The sequence below is a fragment of the Asterias amurensis genome, chromosome 13, assembly GCF_032118995.1.
Source record: "Asterias amurensis chromosome 13, ASM3211899v1".
Classification (NCBI taxonomy): domain Eukaryota; kingdom Metazoa; phylum Echinodermata; class Asteroidea; order Forcipulatida; family Asteriidae; genus Asterias; species Asterias amurensis.
In genome coordinates, this window is record NC_092660.1 from 9,788,453 (window position 1) to 9,813,437 (window position 24,985).

Consider the following 24,985-nt stretch of genomic DNA (forward strand, 5'->3'; position numbering starts at 1 on the left):
CTTCCTACAATTCTCATGGAAGATACTTTCGGTATTCACACCCCGGTTAGAAGTATGCTTGCAGCAGCTTTTAGTTGGAGAATCATTTCGGCTTCGAAGCAAATAATGGTTCTTCCATAAAATTTGAATATGGAAAACTTTCAGATCTTTACGCAGTCTCTGTGTGTATTCCAATTACTGTGGCAATTCTTACATGCGTGTACCGCTCTAAAAAAATTATCTAAAAGCAGGTCTACGTGACATACATGGTCGAACCATTGTCGAACAGAGGAAGCAATTTTCCTTCTTCATGGTCGAACCATGGATGATTTCCTCATCCTCCCTGATCGAACCATCTTCGAACGCGGTGCCTGCTGCATGCAGACTGAAACCGTAAAGGCAGTCACACCTCTCCATATCCTTCGATGTTCCATCAATGGTCCCACAAGCCAGGCAATTCTTTGCAATACTTGGAAGCAACCAATTGCACTGAATGCAAAATAACCACTCACACGATCACTAGGGCGGCACGTGAGACATTCTTCAAACGCACTACATTATTAATATATTATCCCCAATAAAAACATGAGAAAACTGAAGCGAATGAATTTTCTCTTGCCTGGAACTGGTTACTTGTTATCTGCCCGGTGTGACATAACCCTATTCTTCACTTTCCCTCATGCAGAAAGGAATGCTGGCATTATTATGTCAACACAAAGCGAACCCGAAAAACTTGTGTGGTCATCACAGGATCTGGGCAACTGCTCTATACACACAATAATACACCTACCGTACTCTATAGCAGCGGACCCCCCGCCCAACCAGACAATCCGGAACATTGCCAAGAAATTAAATAACACATACCCGGGGGATACACTCCCGTAAAAAAACCCCACCACTTTTCTTTTGGAAAGTACGACTACCTCAATGGATCAACATTGCTTTCGGACTGCCTTGTATTCATTAAAAACTAATGAGCAAAATAAAGTTCAGTCACACCAGTGGTTCTTGCAACTTTTACTTTGCAAGTAATTGAACAAAACAATTCCGCACAACCTCGTTGCCAATGGCGACAAAAAGAACTACGTCTAGTCTATAACTTATACATGTATTAATATTTTTCCTTCGCCCGAGCAGAACTCGTGTTTATTTTGAGAAAATGTGTTATTATTTTATTTCCCTATCCTAGCGTAACAAAGTCCCGCACCCAATTCAAGATTCATGAATAAATAACATAATTTTTAACATAAATAAATAACATAAATCGTACAAGACACAATCAGTTCTTTTTCAGTAAATTTATTTATAACATGGATGGAAGTTGGCTTTTTACAACCAAATAAACACATAAAAGCAATCTACACTGTACATACACCCAGCTTTACTCTTTTTACATTATTAAATTGCAGGCATGTCTAGTTAATTTGTATAGAGAGATTGTGCAAAATCTCAGAAGTGTAGGAAAGGTTGATCCAAGCTTAAATTTAAAACCATCGATCTTCGATGTAAAACAGCATGCAAGTCTGGATTGAATAATACAACTGTGGTCAAAACTCTTCAACACATATCTTAAGTTTGCTTGACAGAAAATCCATGTTTTTTGGGGGTGATCTGGTGGGCAAATTCATAGAGCTGCTTTTAAACGAAATAAATACTGCTTAACAATGTTTTGCTTAGAAGAAATGAGCACGACATTACGATCACAAATTGTACATGTGACATGGCAGTTTGGCTGGTAACTGTATTCTGCTAAGCATAATTTTGTTGTGCTTAGCTACTTTATGTGCTTATAGCAGCTCTATGGAATTTGGCCCTGGCATTGTAGAGTGTTGTAATATCGCCATTTTATTTTGCCTAAGCGGAGCCTAAGCTGTGCCCCAATCCTTAGGTTAAAAATGGCATATTGACACATTGTACATGTAGCGCACTTACACGTGCCCATCCTAACCGCCATATTGCGAGTCGAAAACTGTACACAGAGTAATTGACTACCAAAAAGGTGGAAATGATTGACACGCATGTTGTGTTCTGCGTATGCAACATATCAGTAACTGCGATTTGGTTTTAAAATAAATAACGCATCAAAGTGAAAACACCATTCAATGTACCAACTCAATTCCCAAAGATTTTGTAAAATTACTAATTAGTTTTAACAAGTGAGACATGCTTAGCTTTAGAAGTGCACCTGAAATTTCATTTCAAGTGCATTGACAGCAACTACGCGCTATATTCAGAATTCCCCTCAGGGGCACCGACTAATCCTTGCCACTACATTACACTAACATTGAGTGCTGTCTGGGTACTAAACATCATGCCGATTGGGAGGGGATTTTATCCCCCAACAGTGAATTGTGTAGAACATTGTAAATGTCCTTCACCCCATTTGTATCGTTTAGGGGACAAAATCCCTTTAGCCACTGGCTTCCTTTTTTACACATGAAAGCAGGCATTTTTGTTTTGCATATTTTTATTTAGTACGTGCACGTTTTAAAAACAGCAGAGAATAGACAAATAAACTTTGCCAAGTAATTTGTCAAAATGCATGTACATGTACACCTCCATAAAGCGTCACTTACAAGTAACTTATTACTTTTGAATATTCACACAACCAAAGTACGAAATGTTCCCTTTTAAATTTGTTGCATCTCGAATTATGACTTTTCGCTTGACTGTACAATATTACCACTGGTATAAAACACATTCAACAACATACATACATACGTGTTCACGTTACCACATTATTCAAATCTTACAAGTCGTTTGTGCACATAAATAAACCACGCTTTCAACTCACAGATATAACCACATTGCATCATTTTCCCCACACAAAGTTGCCAAAACTTTTACAGCCAAAAGCACATACGTATCAAAAGTTAACAGTCTCCAAATACGGTATGTACATATTCAACAACTTCTACATCAAACAGACTTTATTTAGCGAGGAGTGCGAAGATTCCAAATTTTGATACTTATGTTCCAAGCAATCCTCTGAAAATGTTTACTGTTTAAACTAGGACCGTTGATTGAGAGATGTGTGGTCCACATACTGCACAAAACACCATATAACATGTTCTTTTAAGAGCACCAGTCTGTTTCAAAGAAATTGGTTCCTGTTGCATATTGGACGATTAAAGATGGCCACAAAGATGGTTGGTGCAAACTGTATTTTTAGTATACAATTTCACCAACAGAAAAACACTTATGTTGAAAAAAACAATTTTGTTGCAAAGGATTAAAGAAAAATGTTCAACTTTAGTAAAATAAATCAACATTGAAACGCAAGGAAAACAACACACACTCCCCATACAAAGTCTCTGCTCTTCCGTACACTAATAAACAAAAGAAAATTAATTAAGAAACTGTTGATTATCTACAAACAAAGTATGGCTTGTTTTATTTACTTTCATATTTTAACAAGCTTCTGTTGACTAATTTAGTCTTCCTCTTGCTGTTTGAACTTAATTAAAAAGGGAAACAAATTACCAAATTATAATTGATTAAAACGGTCCTTTCTCATTTCTATTTTGATACAAAATAAAAGTTCTAACTGAAAATGAAAAAAAATAATTGAGTTTTCCTCTTACACTCAGCGCCAACATTAATAACTAAAACTTGAACTAATTGAAAAGAAAAATGCTGGACCGCTCCTTAAATGAAAAATTTACTTGACAATTGAGCTGCTTTTGAATTTATAATCGTCTTCCTTTGAGACAGTAGTAGGCAGGACAACACACAAATGTAAAAATTACCCTTTCGCACAATAATGTCAAATGTCCTCATACAGTATGTAAGGACTTTTAACATAATATCGGGAAAAAGCTTACAAAAAGTTATAAATGTTCACACCCAAATATTGGTCAATAGGCTGCCAAACCCACATGCTACATTGACCGACTTTTGGGGTGAGCATACTTTACAAGTGATTCCAAATTACAATGGCTTAAAAATCTTTAAATTGGATAGAAATTACCACTTTTGAGAAATAAATAGTTCAAATGAATGAACTTTCCACAGTTTCAGGAACTTTTTGGTGTGTTTTGCAAGCGAACAGGAAATCTCCTACGGTTGCTTTGAATTTTCCAGTAAGATAATTAACCATTGTAATTATTGATAACACTTGTGTAATTAATCTCAAAGCAATATTTACAAGTTCTCAATTAAACTATACAACTATTCATTAACGATCGACTAACATCTAGTATTATTTATTCATTCAGTTTTTGTTTTGTTTTTTATTTTTTTTGGTGCCACCAATAAATTTCATGGTATAAATCAATGACTTTCAGTTTCGTTTTTTTTAAATATATATTTAAATGTTTAAGTATATCATACAGTATGTACATTTTACTTTCATTCGAAAGTGTCATCATATGAGTGGGAAATGCTTAATATATTGCAAAACTCTCTGGGAGCAAGTCCGTCTTAAGAACATGCAAACTCATCTCCTGCATACAACGACCAAGAGAGAGAGAGGGGGATAGGAAAATAAGTCCGAACGAAGAAAACTTTAATTTAAGTAAAATAAATACGGTATTGACAACTCGTCCTAGGGAATACTTCTCCCTGAGTGACGGCCAATGTAACAACTATATGTCGGTTTATAGAAAATTATATCTCTTTTTATATATATATATATTTACAAAAAAAGGAACAATTGCTAATGAGTACATCAAAAAAAGAAGAAGCTATTTACAGAATTTATTGGGCCTTTTTTTTAGGGGGCCGACTTGACTTCAAGTAGCCTTGGATGAATTTCCAGTTTTTCCGTGGAAATCAATCCATGACGTTGAGAATGAGTTTGCATGCTCCATATGATGACACTGTTTGACTTTATCTGGCTATTTTATATATATATATTTACTATTAATATTTGCAACATGTTAATTAATAAATAAGTTTTTGTTGTTACCCAAATACAGGTAGTACTTGGCCTGTCCCAAGTTGGTAGTACATGTACACGATTCACAAGCTTTCACAAACACACTTTGCTTAAAGCTGTTTTTTTTTTTAAATATACAAAGTTTGGTGGGCAGGTTGAAAAATGTGCCCGTACACAAAAATGATCTGCATAGTATGGGACCAACAACATTGACCATGTAATAGTGTTCTTATGACCAGTGGGGTGCAGGTGGTTGGATAAGGTATCAATGTCACCGTGGGCACTGTAAGAAAAACAAGTTTTCTGATGTAATTTCATCATTGGTGGCCTTGCTAACTGGGCCCCATATCATAGAGCTGCTGAAGCACAAAAGGTAGCTAAGCACAATATTGCCTGCAACATAAAGGTTACCTGCCAAAAATACACTGTCACATGTACTATCTGTGACTGGTAACCTGCTTATTTTACGCTAAGCAGAATACTGTCAATTAATGTTTTCTGCTTGAGCAACTCTGAGAAATTGGGTCCTGCATTAAGCAAATTTGCTTAGTTGTCCCTCTGGTCACAGAACCTCATTATCAACCCACAGTTCAACCTGTAAAGGTTCTTCTATAAAGAACCCATGTGCACTGCATATCTGCTTGGAATTTCTGTGAAGATTTCCATGTTCCCCCCCCCATCTTTTAAAGCCAACTAAACAGTTGCAAGCCAAGCATGGTGGTTGTCACAGTAATGCAACAGGTGTTTGGAGCACAACTATTTCATGTCTCTATTCTCCAGCAATTTACCCCAAACACATTCTGCTGCAAACCTGACACCACCAAAGTGTTTTTGGTTTTAATTTGACTGATATAATCCCCCAAAGACTATTAATTTCTGCTACTTAAACTTGTGGTTTCCCTAAACACAATGAACACATTTTTTGCATTGCAGTTGCATAATAAGGAAATAATGTATTTTTCAGTTATATATATCTACAAATCAACTATACACAATACATTATTGTTGCACACTGGTCCACCCAAGTTTTATACAAACCAGTGGCAGAAACATTGGTATTGCAGTGAGTTGGTTAATTTAGTGTATTTTTTTCTTTTTCTTAAAAGGGGTCTACTTTCTTGGCTCATGGATACGAGCGGTCATAAAGGAACGCATTAATGAACCTCATCGCATCTCGCCCAAATGAGCATCTAATCTTACTATGCGCTTTTGTCAGACATTGGCCATGGCTCGTTTTTTGTTGGTACGACACTGCACCAAATTTGATTAGGAGCTCCAGCCGAAGTTTGAAAAAGACAGCACCTCACACAGTTCTCATCATTTTCACAATTTTATCAAACCTCTTCAGACACAGTAGTGTATGATTTTGCAGACAACATGCAGTTCACATCAAAAAGTTTGCCAAAAGTTCAGTGCATATCTTAAGCACGGCACAATTCAAAAAAGACTCTACCATAAATTGTGTGTTGCATGCTTGCACTAACAACATCAAAGCGATTTTCTGAAAATGTTCTGCGATTGCACACATCTGTCTGATTTCATCTTAATGAGGTTCAACTGTTTGCAAAAATGTTGTCAACTGTGCTCTGTTTCACCTCCGTAGTTTTTACTTCCATCTAGTAATAAATACAAACTAACTCCCTCCAATGTAATAGAACAGACACTTTTCGTCAACGACACACAGGCATACACCACAGTTCTGTTTCCCTTACTAATAACACCGTAGATACCTTTTTGGTTCTACAACCCTACATTCTATGCTATGTCTAAGACCACAATACATTTTTTTTCCAGTCGGTTTTCTTACAAAATGTGCAAAAGTTAAAATCAACTAGTTTGTTTTGTTTTTTTCTTCTTCTTAAAAAAATCCTTTGGACATTTTTGAAATCTCATCCTTACCCACTTTTTTACAAATGATTTTTTTTTAAATACATTTATTTTCTAAAGAAATACTGCGGGAAAACATAAAAAGGGAAAACATGCCTGTTCAGGAAGGATTTTACTTCTCATGGAATTGACGAGTCCGGGCTTTTGCAACATTTCAAGGGAGGGGGAAGGAAGGGTGGGAGGTTATGCAACTTCATCAGGGTTTTTTATCTGCAACAGAATAGAAAAATAAAAACCAAAATAAACACTCAAAAATTAAAACATAGGGACAACATCAAATACAAACACAGAAAACAGCAGCCAGTTTCATGCAAACAAAATCATAATACAAAGTACTTTGTAGATAAATTCCAGAGGTACTTTTTGTTAAAGCCAAAAAGAGCCATCAGGATTGTTGCTTCTTCTGTCCCACGAAGCAGTCGCATCCCTCCAAATTAACAATCTGATATGGAGCCACATTTTCTAATGAAGGACTAGACTGCTCTTCCTTTCAGCCTCATTGTGGTGTCATTGAGTTTAATAGCGCAGGAGAACAAGAATGAAATTAACACAAGCTTCAATTTTTTGGTGCAGAGATTTTCTAAGCGGATATGTCCAATTGTAGGAGGGACCTTGCTGACGAAATTTGGAAGGAATGAACGCTTAGATGACAACGTCACTTACAGGTTTGTATGATTTCCCCGGGTTGTGCTCGTAGTCCGGCTGTGTTAAACACACTTGGTTTTCTGTAGTCTTGCGGTAAACCGGATTATCGAAGTGCATTGTTCGCTTGTTGTTCTTGCAGAGTTTCCTACAGTTGGGAAAATAAAAATATTTTTTTTTTTTTTAAAACATTACCAACAAGAGAACCGATGACAGCACTTGAAAAAAATCAATGGTTATAGGAATGTGAAACCAGGTTAAGTGAATGTCTGTTAATAACCGTTGCAGCGTGCAACTTCTGGGTGTTTTTTTCCTTACCTGTAAACGAAGAACAAGATGACCACCAACAAGCAGAGTGTAATGAATATAGCTAAGGCAACTGGAAGGATAATCATCGTTGGATGCTGCGCTGTTGGACCCACGTAAGGAACACCATCCGATTTCTTAGTGGCTACCGAACCCGGGTCGGGACCCACTACTGCCTTGGTGGGACCCGGCTTCACCGACACTGCTGGCTGAACATTTCCTCCCAAAGCAGGAGTTTTCGGGGATACCTGTCCTGGAGATACAGTTGAGGGCGAGTTGTTTGGGTTGGACCCCTGGCAGGTGCGCATGTCTTCAAGGAGGGCAACCCCGTTAGGGCAGAGGCAGGTGTATGAGGCAGAGCTCTCTGTTATCAATGGGGCAGCAACACACAAGTCTGAGCAGCCACCATTGTTAATTCCGCAGCGGTTGGGTGTGCCTGTAAGAAAATTTGAATGATGAGAATCAACTCTATGAACCTTCCTTGGTACATCGTTAGCAAGAAATGAATAAGGGCTCCACAACAATAAACAAGGTCAGAACATTACATACAAAGCCTCTCCACAAATTATTAAAACTGCAATGCAAGTTTCTAGGGGAGAAAAAACACTGAAAATGTGACTTACGATTTGGCTGTTTTTGTGGGTGGAAGATCTGGATGTCCATAGGGGAGTTCAGATTTGTCAGGAGGGCCTCGCGTTCCAGTCCAGTGAACTTGTTGGCCTTGGTAATACATTGTCTCTCCCAGTCCGTCCAGTAGACAGAGTCCTCAAAGACAGAGATGGCGAAGGGGTGAGGCAGGAGAGAAGGGCTGTTGATGATGGTGCGGCGGCCAGCTCCGTTGAAGTCACAGGTGCTGAGTGTGTGGAGTTTCGCGTCGATCCAGAACAGCATCTCGCCGGCGTAGTCGATGGTCATGCCATTAGGCCAGGCAAGGTTGGAGTCAACGATGGCAGTGCGGAAGTTTCCGTTCATGCCTGCGCGCTGAATACTTGGTAACTGTCCCCACTCAGTCCAGAACATGAAGCTAAAATTTCAATAAAAAAAAATAAAAAAATGCTTAATCAGTATTCAAGGGAGAATTTATTTTATATGGTGATATCAAGATATCATTTCACAAGAACTTTGAATCGTAATATTTGTTGTCTGCCGACGCAGCAAGATTAATTGTTGAAGACCCTTCTTACAATTTTCACTGCCTAATTTCAAGGTAGGGGGCATCAATGCTTACCCAGTCTCTGGGTCCACAACGATGGCTCTTGGTTCATCAATCTCGGTAGTAAATAGAGTCTTTGTTTGCGCGGTATTAAAGCATGTGACGCCGATTGAGTTGTTTCCAGTGTCGGTCCAGTACACCTTACGATGGATCCAGTCCATGGCAATGCCGTCGGCCGTCTCTACTCGATCCATAAGGGTCTCTGCATTCCCTGTGCCATCAGTATCAAGAGGTCCACTGCAAAGTCAAGAAGAAAACTCATGAATAATTGCCCCATTGTTCCAACATTATTACAACAAACTTATCAAGCAAAGTGAAGGGAAGTACTTAGCGTTTTTTGTGTGAAAAAAAAAAAAACCTACCGTAAAATCTTTTCCTCAACTACATCAGTCCAGAGTAGGGTGTTGGTTGGCACATCAAAGTCGAGGGACACTGCGCTACGTAGATTGCTGTACAGAGACTTGTATTCTCCAGTGTGGGTGTCTAACCAGCGAATATCGTGACGGTTGGCGAAAAGTACGACTGGATGTGGACCGTCAACTTTGCAAAAGCGGTCCCTCTCAAGGGTGTACCCGTCTTCACAGGTGCACTTAAAGCTGCCCTCTAAATTGTCGCAGCGTTGACTACAGATACCGTGTATGGTCTTGCATTCGTTGATGTCGACACAGTTGTTGTCCTGCAGTTCATAGCCATCTCTGCAGGAGCAGTAAAAGCCGTTGGGGAGATCGGTACAGGTGTGGGCGCAACCGCCATTGTTGGTCTCGCACTCGTTGGTGACTGGAAAAGACAAGCATACATTTTTGTGAAATAAATTTACCAAGTTGTTTTGTTTCAAAACCAGTTGTCTTTGGCTATGCCCCCATCCAATTTCCGAAATGGACAAGACAAATTTGAATTTGGCGATTGAGCATAATTCCGGAGGTTTAACTTACAGCAGATTTCCCCAAGTGGTTCATCTTCCCAGCCTCCACAGTCGTTGGTACGATCACAGACTTGGGTCATTGAGATACACTCTCCACTGTTACACTGAAACTCGGTGTGGTCAGCGCACTGGCTTGCTGGGGCTGCAGTGAACAAAAACAAAGTAATGTTTATAGTACTAATTAAACATCGATAGCAGTCACATCAAACTTTTCTCAATCTCTTCGCCCTCAACAAGAAGAGCCTTTTTTAATATAGTCCGTTAGTCCATGGTATCACCATCTTGTCTAAATTCTGGCATCATCTGCATAATCTGACTCCTTTTCCTTGCCTGTTTACATTGATTAATCTGCCATTGTCTGGTTATGGTTTACTCACTATTAATATTTACAAAGTGTGGAAATAACTGTGCATCTGTGAGGAATCGAATCAAACCAAATTAGCAACGAGTTTAAAAGGATGAAACAGTTACTTACCAACACATCTGCTTTCGTCAGAACCATCTGGGCAGTCCCGGAAACCGTTACATGCCTTGAGGCCATCGATGCATAGACCATTATCACACGTAAACTGGTACAAAGCACATGTCTCCAAATCTGTTGCTTGAAAAGTAAATTCTAAGTTAGAGTTTAGAGCTTAGTCATAGTAAATGACAGTAAATGATAGCAAGCTTGTTTTTAAGACTTAGTTTTAAAAAGTGTAAGGATTAAATACTTACGACAGTCAGTTTCATCAGATCCATCTGTGCAGTCACGGTCTCCGTCGCACTTCCACGACTCATGAATGCAGTCGCCGTTGGCGCAGGCAAACTCCCGGTTAGAGCAAGGCGTTGCCGGTAGGTCATCAATGCAGGAGTTACCCTCATCTGAAAGATCCAAGCAGTCGCTGTCACCATCGCAGACCCAGCGCTCAGGGATGCAGAAGGAGTTGTTGCAGCGGAACTCGTTAGGGGCACAAGAGGGCTCGGCGCAGCCAACTTCATCTGAGTTGTCACCACAGTCGTCGTCATTATCACAGGTCCAACGGACGGTGATACACTTTTGGTTGTCGCACGTAAACTCATTGGATTGGCAAGTCATCGTACCTATAAACACATGGCATTAGTCTTTAAATGTATACAACTTTCATAACCGTTATTTTGATTTTTTGTCATACTCAAACTAAAACGTTATACCAAAACCCAAGAGAAAGAAAAAGCTACACACCACAATTAAGTTCATCGGAGCCATTGTCGCAGTCATTATCCAGATCACACTGCCAACTGCTTGGGATACAAGTACTTCCTTCACCACAGCTGAACTGATCCGCACGGCAGGTCTTTTGAGCTGCAAAGAATAAAAGCAAATAGTGGGTTAACTGAAATGTCTTCTCTTTTTAGAGATACCATTATTAGCAAAAGGAAATTAGTTGAGTTACTAATGCATTCAAAACTGCTTAATATCTCAAATGGCAGCAGTTACAGTTGTCAGTGACTTTATGCAAATCTGTACAGTCTTATTTTGACATGGATAAAACATACAATATAGTTTTGGGAGACAATTTTTTTTCAAACAATACCAGAGTAAATCCTTGTCTATTCTAATAGAAAGAGTTTCAACAAAATGCAAAAAATTAAACCAAGCAACAGCCTACTAGTGGAAATAAGGCAAACATAAATCTTGTTTCTATGCCTTTTGAAAGAACAAGGCATCAGAATTGAAAAACTTTTTCCCCCTAAACAGGTTTTCTTATAAAAAAATATGGAAACCATCAAGTCACACAAAACAAAAAAACTCGGACTGCGTTTCCGCCGCACATAAAACCGCTATACCTAGCTTGCTGGTTTATTTTTAGTTGTATGTAATTACAGAGTACAGCCTGAATTGGATGCAGTATGACCTGCAATGCGAACTGTGCTGAACTGTCTGGACTTTATGCAAATGCACGGAATCCGACAATCCGTGGGACTCCTAAACACTATGCTGCATGGCACCACGATAAGCTCCCCGCTCTGGTGAGCTTGAAAATGCCAGGCAGACAGATGTTTCTACTGTACTGCCAAACATTATTTAGGAAAAAAGACACCTGGAATCTAGCACTTGTACTATTTCATCTTGGTGTGAATACACTTATTTAATAGCTTTCACATTAAACTGATCTACTCCATTAACTCTGCATTTATGACTTTTAACTTGCAGGGAATGATTTGTGACGCATTTTTTTTGTGCCAAATTATTTGGACTGAAAATGTTTTGTACACACTGCTTTCAGCCATGATAAAAAAAAAATCTGAATTTGGATACGCTTTGGGTTGGAGAGATCGGGCAAGGTGATGTTTTTTGCCACTTCACTACTGGCCTTTAACCCATGAATAAGTAACATCTTTTCTTTATGTGATAAAATTTCCCAGCCAGGTCGATCTCTCAGCAAGTGGAAGCGTGGACACACTAGTTCATTCAACCCTCAACCATCAGGTGATGTTGTAAGGCTTATCAGTATTCAAAAAACATTGTTACATAATAGGTCAGAGACCAATCAAGCACAGCAATTCCATGAAAGTAAGGCTAGTGAGACAGTTTACACCAGCAACTATTTCATATAAATTCTGGGCTTTGATATAAAAAAAACAAAAACCTTCAAGCTCTGATGTTGTAAATACCTTTTATGACATAGGGCAGTTTTCTCAAGACAGGCACAGTTACTGCGTACTTAAGCCATGCTAGCATTAGCATCACTCAAAGACCACAATAACCAATGGCAAACACTGCCAGTAGACCCTCTACTGAGTTTAACAAAGGTGTACAGTTTTGTATTATGACCAAGCGATTCTACAGAAACGCACCATTGCTCTAGACTGGGCGTGTAACTATGCGCTCTTTCTCAAAGCCCCAAACATTGGGATTTGCATTTACGTAGACGATTGTTCCCTACCTGGCTACACACAACCTTTACCTGTACAAGTGACGATCTTTACATAACAAAAGGCCCAGGAATTTCAGAGCTCAACAAAGGAAAGGAAACTATTCAGAATGGTTCCTTGAACAGGCACTGGGTTGATGTATGTGAAAGTGCATGAGGGGATCTGTTGAACCATTGTGCCTTTAGCAACTGACCCTGAGAAGGTGTTTTAACCCTCGATGGGAAAAATGAAAGGGAAAAAACGCAACACTGGTGTACTTGTTATAGAAAGAAAGTGGCCTAGTCAACCATTTCAAACCCTCAAACTATTTGGTATCATATTTAAAAATCATGTGATTAAAATCATGTGATTTTGTTTATCAAGCGGTGTACAATCTGTATGACTAAACCATGCAGGTCGAAAAAGGCACGGTGATTTGAGCCTACAAAGTTATTTTGGAAAGACAGAGGGAGTTCAGAAATCTTCCCCCCAAAAAGCAAGAACATTCTTAACAGCTTATAAATACAATACAAAGTCTTTCAATTATTTAATGTCTTCATTGTTTGGCTTGCAAAAGAATAAAGTTAAAAAGCCAATCAGTAACGCATAGTCTACATACAAACACTTGAAATGTGCTGTATACATTGCCAACTAATCTAAACCACAATCAGCATTGAGGTTCCCAGTCGTTGTACTTTATTAGAAAACGGAAACAAGTACTCAATAGATATCAAAGGAAATGATAACAGACATTTACTCAGTAAGTGATTAAGTATTGAAGGTACACAATGATGCAACAATAGACTGTTTTCCCATTGCCCAAAACCTTATAAAAGAACAGGAAATGTAAATTTCTTTTAAGGTTGTCCCAAACCACCGGAAACCAGCAAAATATAATTTCTTTCTTTATAAACAAACAATCAAATCGCTGTCAACATTGCTGTTAAAATTCAACATAAAAAATTAAAAAATGAATTTAAGGGTTGACTTCTACCTACTCTTTGACCTTTGCCCTTCCTCTACCTTACTTGTTGCATTTTCTGTATTTTTTTTCAGAGGGCAAAAGGTCAACAATCTGGTGGAGGGCACCAGCAGAGTTCTAATTCTTTTTCCGTTTGCAAACCAAGCTGCTCGGCCCACAGTTAAGTAACCCCAGGCGGTCTGGTTGCTTTCTCAGTCGTTGACTTGCAGGATAATTTCTTAACTTCCTTGCTTCAAGTGCCTCAATAGAATGAGTAAGGTGAAAAAAAAAATACAACTGCTTGATCGTCTATCTTTAAGAAAGAGGAGGACAAGGGCCGACTTTGAAGAACTGGAACTTTGCTCTTTCAGATTGGTTACAGTGACCGAGGTGTTAAGTGTAGACTAAATTGATAAGACTGTTTAGTAAACAATTCTTATCAAAACTTATTTTCCAGTAAACATGGGTCTCATGCACTTGTCAACCAAAATTATCAATGAATATCCTAAAAGTGGATAAGCTGTAGCCTGGAAACCCAACTCAAAATCAAAACAATGTTGAGTTTCAGATAATAAATGAAACCTACCACATTGTGAGACATCTTCGTCTGAACCATCAGCACAGTCAGAATCACCATCGCACTGCCATCTTCCTGGGATACAGTGCTCACTCTTGCATTCAAACTCGGTCGAGCTACATGTTCTTTGCGCTGAAAAATATCAAGAAAAAAAAAGAAGAAACTTCTATTAATCCACATGAAGCTTAAAGTAAATAACAAAAAATAACAGTCAGTCTTCTGTTTGATACTTCCACCATTTACCCCTCTAGACTCTAGTACAGTTTCTTTAAATCATCATAGTTTCTTTAAATGTTGGTTTCTTTTTTTCCTATACCATAATGCAATTTATCTCATCTTGTTGTACATCCACCCCCCCCCCCCAACAAGTCCTAAGATGTTGAGTTTCCGGACCACGCCACTAACAATCCCCAGTATTTCCCCGACACTTGAAGCGTGGTGTGGTCCCAGCATGGCGGCCCAGTGAACGTGATAGCCCTTCCTTGGACTTTACTGAACTAATGACCTTCAGTGAGAGTGGGGGGAAACTGCCCATTATTGTTGTAGCAGGTGTGAAAATGCTACAGTAACCTTGTGGAGTATGAGAAGAGCACCACATGGTACCTAATAGACTGGTACCATCCTATCATAGAGCTAGGTCGTATTCATTATCCAAGAAGATTGTCTGATATCTTAGTAATTTTGAAAAACATCACCACGATAATGCTTAAATGTAAAGAGCCATCTCCCTTTTTCTCTTTAAAATAATCTAAAAACTGGAAAATCCCAAGACGGCAAAATACTCTCAACTGAATGTCGAGTAAAATGCAGGCAAAGCATTTTCTAAAAATGTTGGCCTTCAAAAATTGGTTTCCTAGGCAAGAACTGGTGACCCAGGTCAGCCACATGGGAATTTTACTCACTGGTCCCTAACCAGGTAAGCAAAAACAATTTTCTGCAACGACGACGATGGCAATCAGAATGTTTATGTAGGTTGCATTTTTGAACTGGTTCAACTCTAACCTTAGCTTAATTTATCTTTGTTTCCTTTCGAGTTATGGGTTTTGGGACTGAACCATAAACAGAAACAAACAAATCCCACGCATTTTTACACTTTTAGAAATTATATTGACAAATTTGGTTTGGAGGTTACATTGAAGGTTAACAAAAGGTCTATGGAAAGAGTTTTCATTAAAAAAAAACTGAAAGAAAAATCAATTTTTGGCTGCTGTTAAAACAGGAAGTACATCACCTGTTGTTTTTATTTGCTACAGTTATATTCAATCGATGATTTCTAACAATCAAGTCAAAATGAGTAGATGATGTTGATGTAAAATTAAAAATATTTTTTTTTAATTGGGAATTATAAATGGAAATAGATGAAATTTAGGGACTTCAGAATTTAACAACTGGTGGTTTACCAGGAAACTCGTGATATAACAAGCCAACACAACAACAACAAACCAACCACCCCCAAATCTTTATTTCCCCACATTTACGCTATAGGTCTATAAATTTTAATCCCAGATCCCTAACAAAAAGCTACAATGAAATATCTGGCTTTTGGAAAGGTGAATTGGAGTTCGCATTTTTACACTTTTAGAAATTATATTGACAAATTTGGTTTGGAGGTTACATTGAAGGTTAACAAAAGGTCTATGGAAAGAGTTTTCATTAAAAAAAAACTGAAAGAAAAATCAATTTTTGGCCGCTGTTAAAACAGGAAGTACATCACCTGTTGTTTTTATTTGCTACAGTTATATTCAATCGATGATTTCTAACAATCAAGTCAAAATGAGTAGATGATGTTGATGTAAAATTAAAAATATTTTTTTTTAATTGGGAATTATAAATGGAAATAGATGAAATTTAGGGACTTCAGAATTTAACAACTGGTGGTTTACCAGGAAACTCGTGATATAACAAGCCAACACAACAACAACAAACCAACCACCCCCAAATCTTTATTTCCCCACATTTACGCTATAGGTCTATAAATTTTAATCCCAGATCCCTAACAAAAAGCTACAATGAAATATCTGGCTTTTGGAAAGGTGAATTGGAGTTCAATGAAGGATTAAAAGAAAGATTTTCAAAAGAATTTATTGAACTGAAAAATATAGGCCTATGCGCTCTCTTCTACCTAATCGCCGCCCAAGAATAAACATTTTAAAGGTTGTGAAACATTCCTCTCCTTTCTGAGAAGATATGTCCAACTTGTTAGAACTAACACGATAACATAATTTGGTGAAACCGTAGAGCAAGGTGAAAGACTTATGAATAATTCATCAATATGCAAATCTTCATACCCCTATTTAATGGGTTTGATGTGGTGTGTTTCCTTCAACAAAGCCCCCCTTTGATACAGTTTAAAACGTCCATTAATTAATCACACTGTAGACAAACTTATTATTCACCACAGAGGATTATAATCAAAGACCACCTAATCAAAGACCACCACTAAATCTTTCCCCTCTTCAGAGCAGGTGAAAATTGAGTCATCCTGCATTCAGAATAAATAATGGCCTGAGACCAAAAACCACATCATTTTGTAGTTCTGATTGGACATTCCATATAGGGCGGTGTCAGCCAGCCACAATGTTGTGGCCTACTATTGGACTGTTTCCAGCCTGGGAATCTTGTAGCAGATAATCACCAACCAGGGAGAGTGAATAGTATTGTTTCTCGTATTCCTCAAGACAAGTCAGTCTTTATTTTCAATGAAGAAGAAACAGGTTAATACATAAATTTTCAATGAAATTTGCAAGTCAGTAAACAGGTTATGAATTCAATACTAATTTTCTGTTGCATAACATGTACATAATTGTCCCCGTTTCACACTGCGGTCATTTCTCTTTGAATTTGACTTTATGATCAAATAACTCCGATCATGTTGTAATTATTGCAGCACTCCGTAACTTTTTTACATTTACATTTCAGTACAATGCTCTTCAACTGATATTTTAATTCTTCCAATTTGGGAAATTGATTCAGGATGACCTCACTGTCAAACCTCAAAACAAGGCGTTTTTCTTGCGTGGCCTCCAAGTCAATACATCAGATGATGGCATGACTGCGCTACTGGCCAATCACAACAGGCCACTGACACTGTGTACATGGCATGAATCCAGCTGGAGAGAGCTCCAATTAGGGATTACATGGTCACCATGGTTAATAGGTTTGCAATGGGGCAAGGGGGTAAAGAAAATAACTGATTGGTTAGCCAAATGTTTAGGCCTAATGTATTGCTATGTGCTGAAGTTGTTGCAGGCTCCCGTCACAACAGGATGAGTAGAGTTACTGCAAGTCAACACATGCCAAGTTGCTTTTGTACAATGACATCAGCTAGATTTTTTTCTTTGGAAAAGAAACTTTAATGCAATCGGAATGTTGAGCCTTTCTGTTTTTAGACTTTGTCCAATTTCAGAAGGCAAGGATCATGCTGTCTTATTTAACAGGAAGGATTACATTTTCCCCAGCACAACCAGATCATTCAGCCTTCAAACTTGGCTTTTTACACACAGCTTACTGTGTTCTTCAGTTGGCTTTAAGCTTAACACCAAACACAGGCCTTTTCTTGCACAGCTTAGGGTGCACCACCACAATCCATTGATTAGACAGGAAATTTGCACAGGGGCAGGAGTGTGGTGTGGAGGGCTTCAAAACGGCACCATGAATAACAAAAACAGTGTTTATTTGTATGTAAATAGAGTCGGGGAATGTTGAGTGGGAGGCATGGGTACCACCATAGCACAGATTTACAACTAGGTGTGGTATTTGTGTATAAAGTTCACTGGTTCACACAATAACCCCAAGGTGGTGTGATGATTACAAAGCCACTTTTTTGAAGTCGACCATCCTTCCATTCTAAATCCTAACAATCAAAACTCATAAATAATCAAAATCTTTATCACCTCCCCATAAAAAAAATAGTTTGTCCCCTTCTTTTTCTTTCTTTGCTGCTTTCTGTGGTTGATGAATATTTTACATTTTTACAAAAAAAAACTGGAGGGTTGGCCATTGTGTATGCTTCCAGTGGTTTTGAACAAATTAGGAAGTCTACCACCAATGCATTGCTATAATGCCAAGTAATCCTGATTAAAGCTCACTAGTGCATTAACAAAATGTGCACCAAAGTCCATAATGAATCCACTGTTATCGGACCACACAAGCAACCTTAGTTTCTGAGAATCCAATTTATAGGACAATCACTGTTTCAAACAAATCAATGTTAGGCTGCATATTCAGGGCATACTGTGTGTTTTTGTAACTAAACTGTATCAAACACTAATATGAAGCTACAGTAGTACAGTTCAGTTGAAAAAATAATAACATTTTCATACATAAATGCATTGTCATAGGGCCTACTAACAAACTTCCAACCATCTTGAAATACATGCTTGAAAGTTAAACACCAATTGGTCATTTTGTGAATGTTATCATTAGCTATTGACCTACTAAATATTGACAAATGGTGTTTTACTCTAAAGAGTATAATCTTCATAAGATAAAAAGTAGGCCTACACTATGCACACACTTTAAAGATAGCCAAAAGTACCCGATTTTAACACCTCAAATATTTGCCAATCGGATTAAATGCAATTTAACAGTTTAGGGAAGCACTTTAAAATCATGCAGATCTGTTTAAAAGATATTTTTATCCTACTGTTTACATAACATACAAATTTAAGGCAAGTCATGAAATGAGTCACTCCGAATAAAATAAACTGCCTTCAAAAAGAGACATCAGAACCTAATTCTTAATGAAGCTAAATGTACTTGGAAAAGACAAAACATCCTTGCTGTTTTAACGATCTAATTGGAACGCTTTAACAAATCTTCTTGTCAATGGGGGCTCAACACATCCGGAGGTCAAAAAAGTTCATTGGATGACTTAGTTTTTCCGTCTGAATGGAGACTTCTTAAGCACTTGCTTCCTTTGCAGCCCCTTACTCATCAGAACAGGGTGACACTAGGGTCATGTTCCCATCGCCAAATAAGGGTTTAATCTTCCGACTCATTCACTAGGATTTGTGAGATGCACGGCTTTTAAAGTGCTGTCAGGGTTTTTTAACATACAAAAGCAGTTTTCAGAGAAGGCGTTTTTATTTTATTATTTTAAAACAAATAAAATAAAAACAAAGATGAAGCTAAACACAAAAACCCTGACAAGTATACCTACAATATTTAACTAGTTATATACAATCTTCTTGCCAATTAATTTACCAAAATATACAACACTTACCTAGCCTACATACATGACCCACTTAAAATAAAAAGTATTTTTTTTTATAGTTAAGTTCAGTATGGCTCAGTGAACTAAAATTTAACTTGCAAAATATTTAATTCAATTTCAAATACAAAATGTTTTATTAAAGAGAAAGATTTAAATACATACTGTAAATGTACAAATGTACATGGTATAAACAGTGCCAGAGTGTGTTTTAAAAAAATGGCATATTGATTTATTGCAACTGTTTTACTGCGATCTACAGCATGCAGCAGCACCGCCCAGCTTTTTTATTTTATTTTTTTTTACACACCACTGCATATTAATGAGCCAAGCCCATCATCCCAGCAACCCTGTTGGTTCACATAACCTCAGTCGATGTAACACTGGCCAATCAGAAGGCGCTACTCATGCATAATTCAATAGACATATCGCGCCACTGATTCACAAATGCCTGACTCTCAGCATTCATGGCACTCAGCCAATCAGAGAGTCGCAGTTGCTGGCCAAAACCACAACATTGTAAATATCAACACGCCCGGCTTTTTTTACTACAACATGCCGGCGTGCGTAAATAATATTCAAGTTCACAAAACGACCAAATTCACATCCCAAAAAGACCAATAATTGATAACAAAATACAATCAAACATATAACATTTCTAGAAGAACTCAAACATTCTCTTACTGACAAAAAAGTATTATTTTTTTAAACACAAACTGACTGATGAAAAGCAAAGACGACACAACATTAAAAATGAAAGAGGGGCGAAATAATCTGACAATTTGTTACATTTTAAATTAGTTAGTGTTTCAGTTGTTTTCAAATTAAAGACAAACGTAGAAATGTATGTAAAGTCAATACTTACGACAGTCAAGTTCATCGGAATTATCGCTACAGTCATCTTCTTGATCGCATGTCCAAATTTGGGGTATACACTTTCCGTTCTGACATTTGAACTGGTCAGGTCCACATTGACCTAGAAAAGAAAACATCAACAAAATAACGTTAAATTGTTGCCACAAATACGTATAATTTTGAAATTCATAAAATAGCCATATGAAAATTTCAAGAAAATACAGAGAGATGGCACCAGATGAAAGCTGAAACTGGCGGCGACGGTGTAGTTTTCCTTCTTGGCATTATGCCCAAGACGGAAGATTATCCACAGAAAATTGTCTGGGAAAAAAATGCCGGCCGGCCGGCAGTTCAATCTAAAATATGGTAAATAAAAACCAAAGGTAAATCGACAATATTCATGTTAAACTGAACACTAGTTCTTGACAAATTGGCGCAGTGAGTTTGAGCTGGTATGTACCGTTTGTTTAGGGGAAAGTAGCGATACAGAATCCTAGGACCGGCCGCCGGCTGGCCCGCCATTTAACCAGACATGGCGTGGTCGCGATGCTGATCGCTGGACCGAATCACCGGTTGGCTGATGCAACCAAAATGCTTCGAGAAACTCAACCGTAACACTCTTAAAATACACAGTGTACTTACTTTTTACTCCTCTGAAAAACAGCACAAATAACAGTAACGAAGCAACAGTAAATATCCGCAACGTATGCTCCATAGTAGCGGTCAACTTATAGACGAAATGTGTGTAAAATCAAAGGTTTTTCGTAGACAGGTTCTCTCGAGTCTCAGTTCGTCCGCGCTTTATGTATTTCTGAAGCACTAACATAAAAAACACACGAGTCCTCGTTGTCGTGTGTGTGTCGCGCCGCTGTGTAGTATGTTTTGCATGACGTCACACGCATACTCGTCGCGTAATTGGTTTGCCGCTTACTACGCGCGAATAGTAAACTTGGGCCTCTGCCAACACTGAAGAGGGACACCACGCCTCAGTTTTCAACGGGTATAATACATTATCTTGCAAATATTGAAAGCTTTCCAAGTATGCTCCGTCGTAAGGGTCAGAGCCTGAGAGTGGAATTTTCTACTACCTCCAGTGAGTCTGTCTACCAGACAGTCATGTGCTGTCTGTTGTTTACATGTAGGCCTACTTTTCTTTGCTGGAATATAATTCAGTGTATTTAAATAGCTAGCCAGGAATCTCAAAGTCATTGCACACTTTGCATGTCCCGATTCCGAAAAGGCCTTTATATAAAAAAGAATAATATGAAAATTTCGTGCTACGTCTGGAAACTAAAGAGAGCCTAAGAAACGGTTTTATGGTTTTACCGGCTGAATAATGCCAATACTCATTATGAAAATGTCCGCTACATTCTTGGCATAGTCTTTTATTATGCGAGAATGCTAACGGGACTTTCTGAGAATGTTTACGGTTACCATACTTTGTAAAAAATGATAAAAATATAAAATGATTTGTTTTGATGTGAACTCATCCACACGTCACTTGTTATCAACGGGCCGAATTCGAAAAATTGAGAACATTTTGCTGTTTAAATTTTGTCAGTTCTCCCGCTTATTATTTTGTTCACAGCAATATTCCCAATACACTTCGCTAAAAATTGTGACACCCGAAGCTAGAAAAGTAGTATTTTTCAAGAAATTATTCAAACACAAAATTGTGACACCCGAAACTAGAAAGTTAGTCTTTCTCAAGAAATAATTTAAAAACATTTGAGAGTAGGAAATTCACTAGGCCTTACCCCGAAAATAATTATGAAAGTGAAAGCATATAGTACCAGGAAGTGCCCAAAATTACAGTCACTTAGTATTAGTGTTTAAAAAATTGATTTATAAAAAAAGGTGTTAGGCCTATGGCGATTTTAATTGGTAAGGCCTAGTCCTATTTATTTTTTTTAACGTTAAAATTGAGTAAAAAAGCACAATAATCTTAGGCGGTGTTCGACCATTGATCCCGCGATAGTTTTAACTAACGCCTTTTGATTATCGCTTCGTGGTTTGCGACCGGCCCATGTTGTGTTTTCATTTTGCGCGTGTTTATTTACGTGATAGGTTAGTGCACTGTGTTGCTAACACGCAGTGACGTCACGCCCCTTCATTAACTTTGTACACAACACAACGGGTGACTATAAGGATTATATATTGTGATTAGTTATTGAAGTATGGTGGTCAGGTTATGGTCCTACCATGGAGGTAGAAATTCACATTAATGTTTTCAATGCGACATAACAATATTGTATGGAAAATAAATAAGTAGAGGGAAGTTTGCTAGTTTCAAAATAGACCTACTATCCGTTTAGAACTCTAACAAAACTTCAATTGATTTGGGGCTATATTTTGTTCGCTTCGCTTAGCTTATGAAATATAGAATGACAATCATGGGTTTCGAGTGAGACTTATTTGCTTATTTAGGCCTACTTCTGGTAAATGTTTCTTATTGGTTCTTATGACGGTCTCAGGATAGAAGTGAGTCCCCCGTTTTTTCATCCTTACTATTTTGTGTTCACTTTGGCTTCTCATGCCACCGCCTTACGTTCCAGGCATACCTGTGGTCAACGCCTTGTGTGGCAGGAGAGGCGCCGCATCAATGTTCCCCATTCAGGCATTGTACCTACCCATTTTTAAGTGGTGGCTTAAATTGCCGCTTTCAATGATCACACCAAAGAAAACCCACATAAGAGCCACATTTTCCCGCGGTGAAACATTAACCTTAAGTCTATTAAGGTATACGTCCTGAAGACCAAGGAGGTATTTTTCTTCCTCCATGTGAAGACAGAGCAGGAGCGCACACATTGATCGAATAAGTGTAGACATTTTTTTTTTTTTTTTTTTTTTTTTGGGGGGGGGGGGGCAATCTAAAGATCTTTTCCGTATTTCATGTAGTTGGCAAATACCTTAGTTCCCTTAAAAAATTTAAACCCCAAAATGAAACAGGTGATTTTGTTTTAAACCGGACAGGCGTCACATTGGAAGAGAACGGTTCTTGTATCCGAATTGGCTCTCCGATGACCACGGTACAAACGGGTTATGGTTTAGTTGGAGCATGAGCTAGGAGCCTAGCTAGGGTCCTAGCTCTATGGTTGGAGCTAGCACTCACAATTAGAAAGAATGTTGCAAATGTCCAAGGTTTTTTGCCAAGTCGGCATTAACGTAACAATAGCGGCTAAATGATCAAGAAACAAGTTAGAGAAAATTAATTGCTATAATAAAATGCAAGACAATTGACTTGTCGTCGTCAAAGTGACCGATCCTGTCAACTTATTTGAAAAGTAGACCTGATATTATGTAGAATATTAACAAACTAAACACACATAATGACCACGTCAACATGACGCGACGGCTGTCTGAGGGCCTGAGAGACCCTCCCTTACAAGAGTTAGATGCCTTTTCATTAGCGATCCGACTGGCCACGAAATATTATATACACTGGTGGTCATGAATATGGGAAATTCTTACATGAAATGTCGTAGTTTTCAAATTAATTCAAGGGCATATAAGATAAACAGCTGACACTGCAATATGTCTATTCTAGCACAATGTTGTTTGAAATTTTATTCTATGAGATGCAAAAATCGCCTGTCAAGTCATAGCTCTGTTGCCATGATGTCACAAAAATACATTGTCATCACTTGATAATGCCATCGTGATCGTACGCAACCTCGACCTCCATTCCAAACTACCTCGACCCCAGGATAGCTTAGGACGTGACCATAATATATGGAGCATCACCAGCAAATGACTGATCATTCGATGAGGGACTCGGATCGGAGATAAACATCAAACCTTCATCCGAATACCTCGCGATCTCCGACAACCCTCGAGCAAAGCCCATAAGCCCATGCAGTGTTTCACAATGGAGTATAAGGACAGCCTATGGTTTCACCCACAACTGACCCCCGAGTTCAATATCAGATTCATTTTGCTGAAGATGGCTGAAGGAACTGCCTTGTTACGGAGAGGGGGGCGGGGGGGGGGGGGCAATATTGAAGCCAGACTTAAAGGAACCTTGGTTGCCTTGGATCGGTCGAGTTGGTCTTCCTGAATAAAAGCGTTCTGTAACCGTTTGTTATAAAATGCATGGGTAGAAAGATGTTGTAAATAGAATACAATGATCTACACAAATATGCCTCGAAATTGCGTGGTTTTTCTTTTTACCTCGTCGACTAACACGGTCGGCCATTTATGGGAGTCAAATTATTGACTCCCATAATATATTAATGGCCGGCCGACCGTGCTCTCTTAATGTAAAAGAGTGAACACGCACTCTTTGAAGAGCCATAATGAAGGACAACTCTTTTTCGAGTGGTTTTCCACTCTTTTAGATTGAATTTTGCATCTTTTTGAGTGATTTTTCACTCTGTCCTGGAGTGAAACCCCTCTAAAAGAGTGAAATAACCACAACTCTTTTTGAAGAGCCGTATATGGAGGACATGTAGCTCGAAATGTAAAGAGTGGTGTTTTTCACTCTTTTACATTTAGAGAGTGTTAGTTCGCGATGTAAATGGAAATCCGTGCAATTTTGAGTTGATACTTGTGTGGATTATTATATTCTACTTTTAAAACATCTTTGTAACCATTTGCATTTTCATAACAAACGGTTTCAAACGCTCTTTTTAGACCAACTCGTCCGATCCAAGGCAACGTGTTCCTTTAACCACGT

At 38.3% G+C, this 24,985-nt stretch overlaps 1 protein-coding gene across 2 annotated transcripts; it reads right to left on the bottom strand.

Moving 5' to 3' along the window:
- Positions 1-1,257: 1,257 nt before the first annotated feature.
- LOC139945755 (low-density lipoprotein receptor-related protein 8-like) lies at positions 1,258-21,149 on the bottom strand. Of its 2 annotated transcripts, none has more exons than XM_071943150.1 (13): positions 20,953-21,149; positions 20,321-20,431; positions 14,253-14,375; positions 11,033-11,152; positions 10,546-10,911; positions 10,304-10,429; positions 9,839-9,970; positions 9,269-9,683; positions 8,922-9,143; positions 8,317-8,717; positions 7,706-8,129; positions 7,409-7,535; positions 1,258-6,955 (listed from the first exon to the last, which is right to left on the bottom strand). In XM_071943150.1, exons 1-13 carry the CDS (start codon positions 21,023-21,025, stop codon positions 6,929-6,931), a joined length of 2,667 nt encoding a protein of 888 aa, XP_071799251.1. In that variant the 5' UTR covers positions 21,026-21,149; the 3' UTR covers positions 1,258-6,928. The 2 variants fall into 2 exon arrangements, with proteins under 2 accessions (XP_071799251.1, XP_071799252.1); XM_071943151.1 differs by having other exon boundaries at positions 10,304-10,423; positions 20,953-21,148.
- Positions 21,150-24,985: the final 3,836 nt, after the last annotated feature.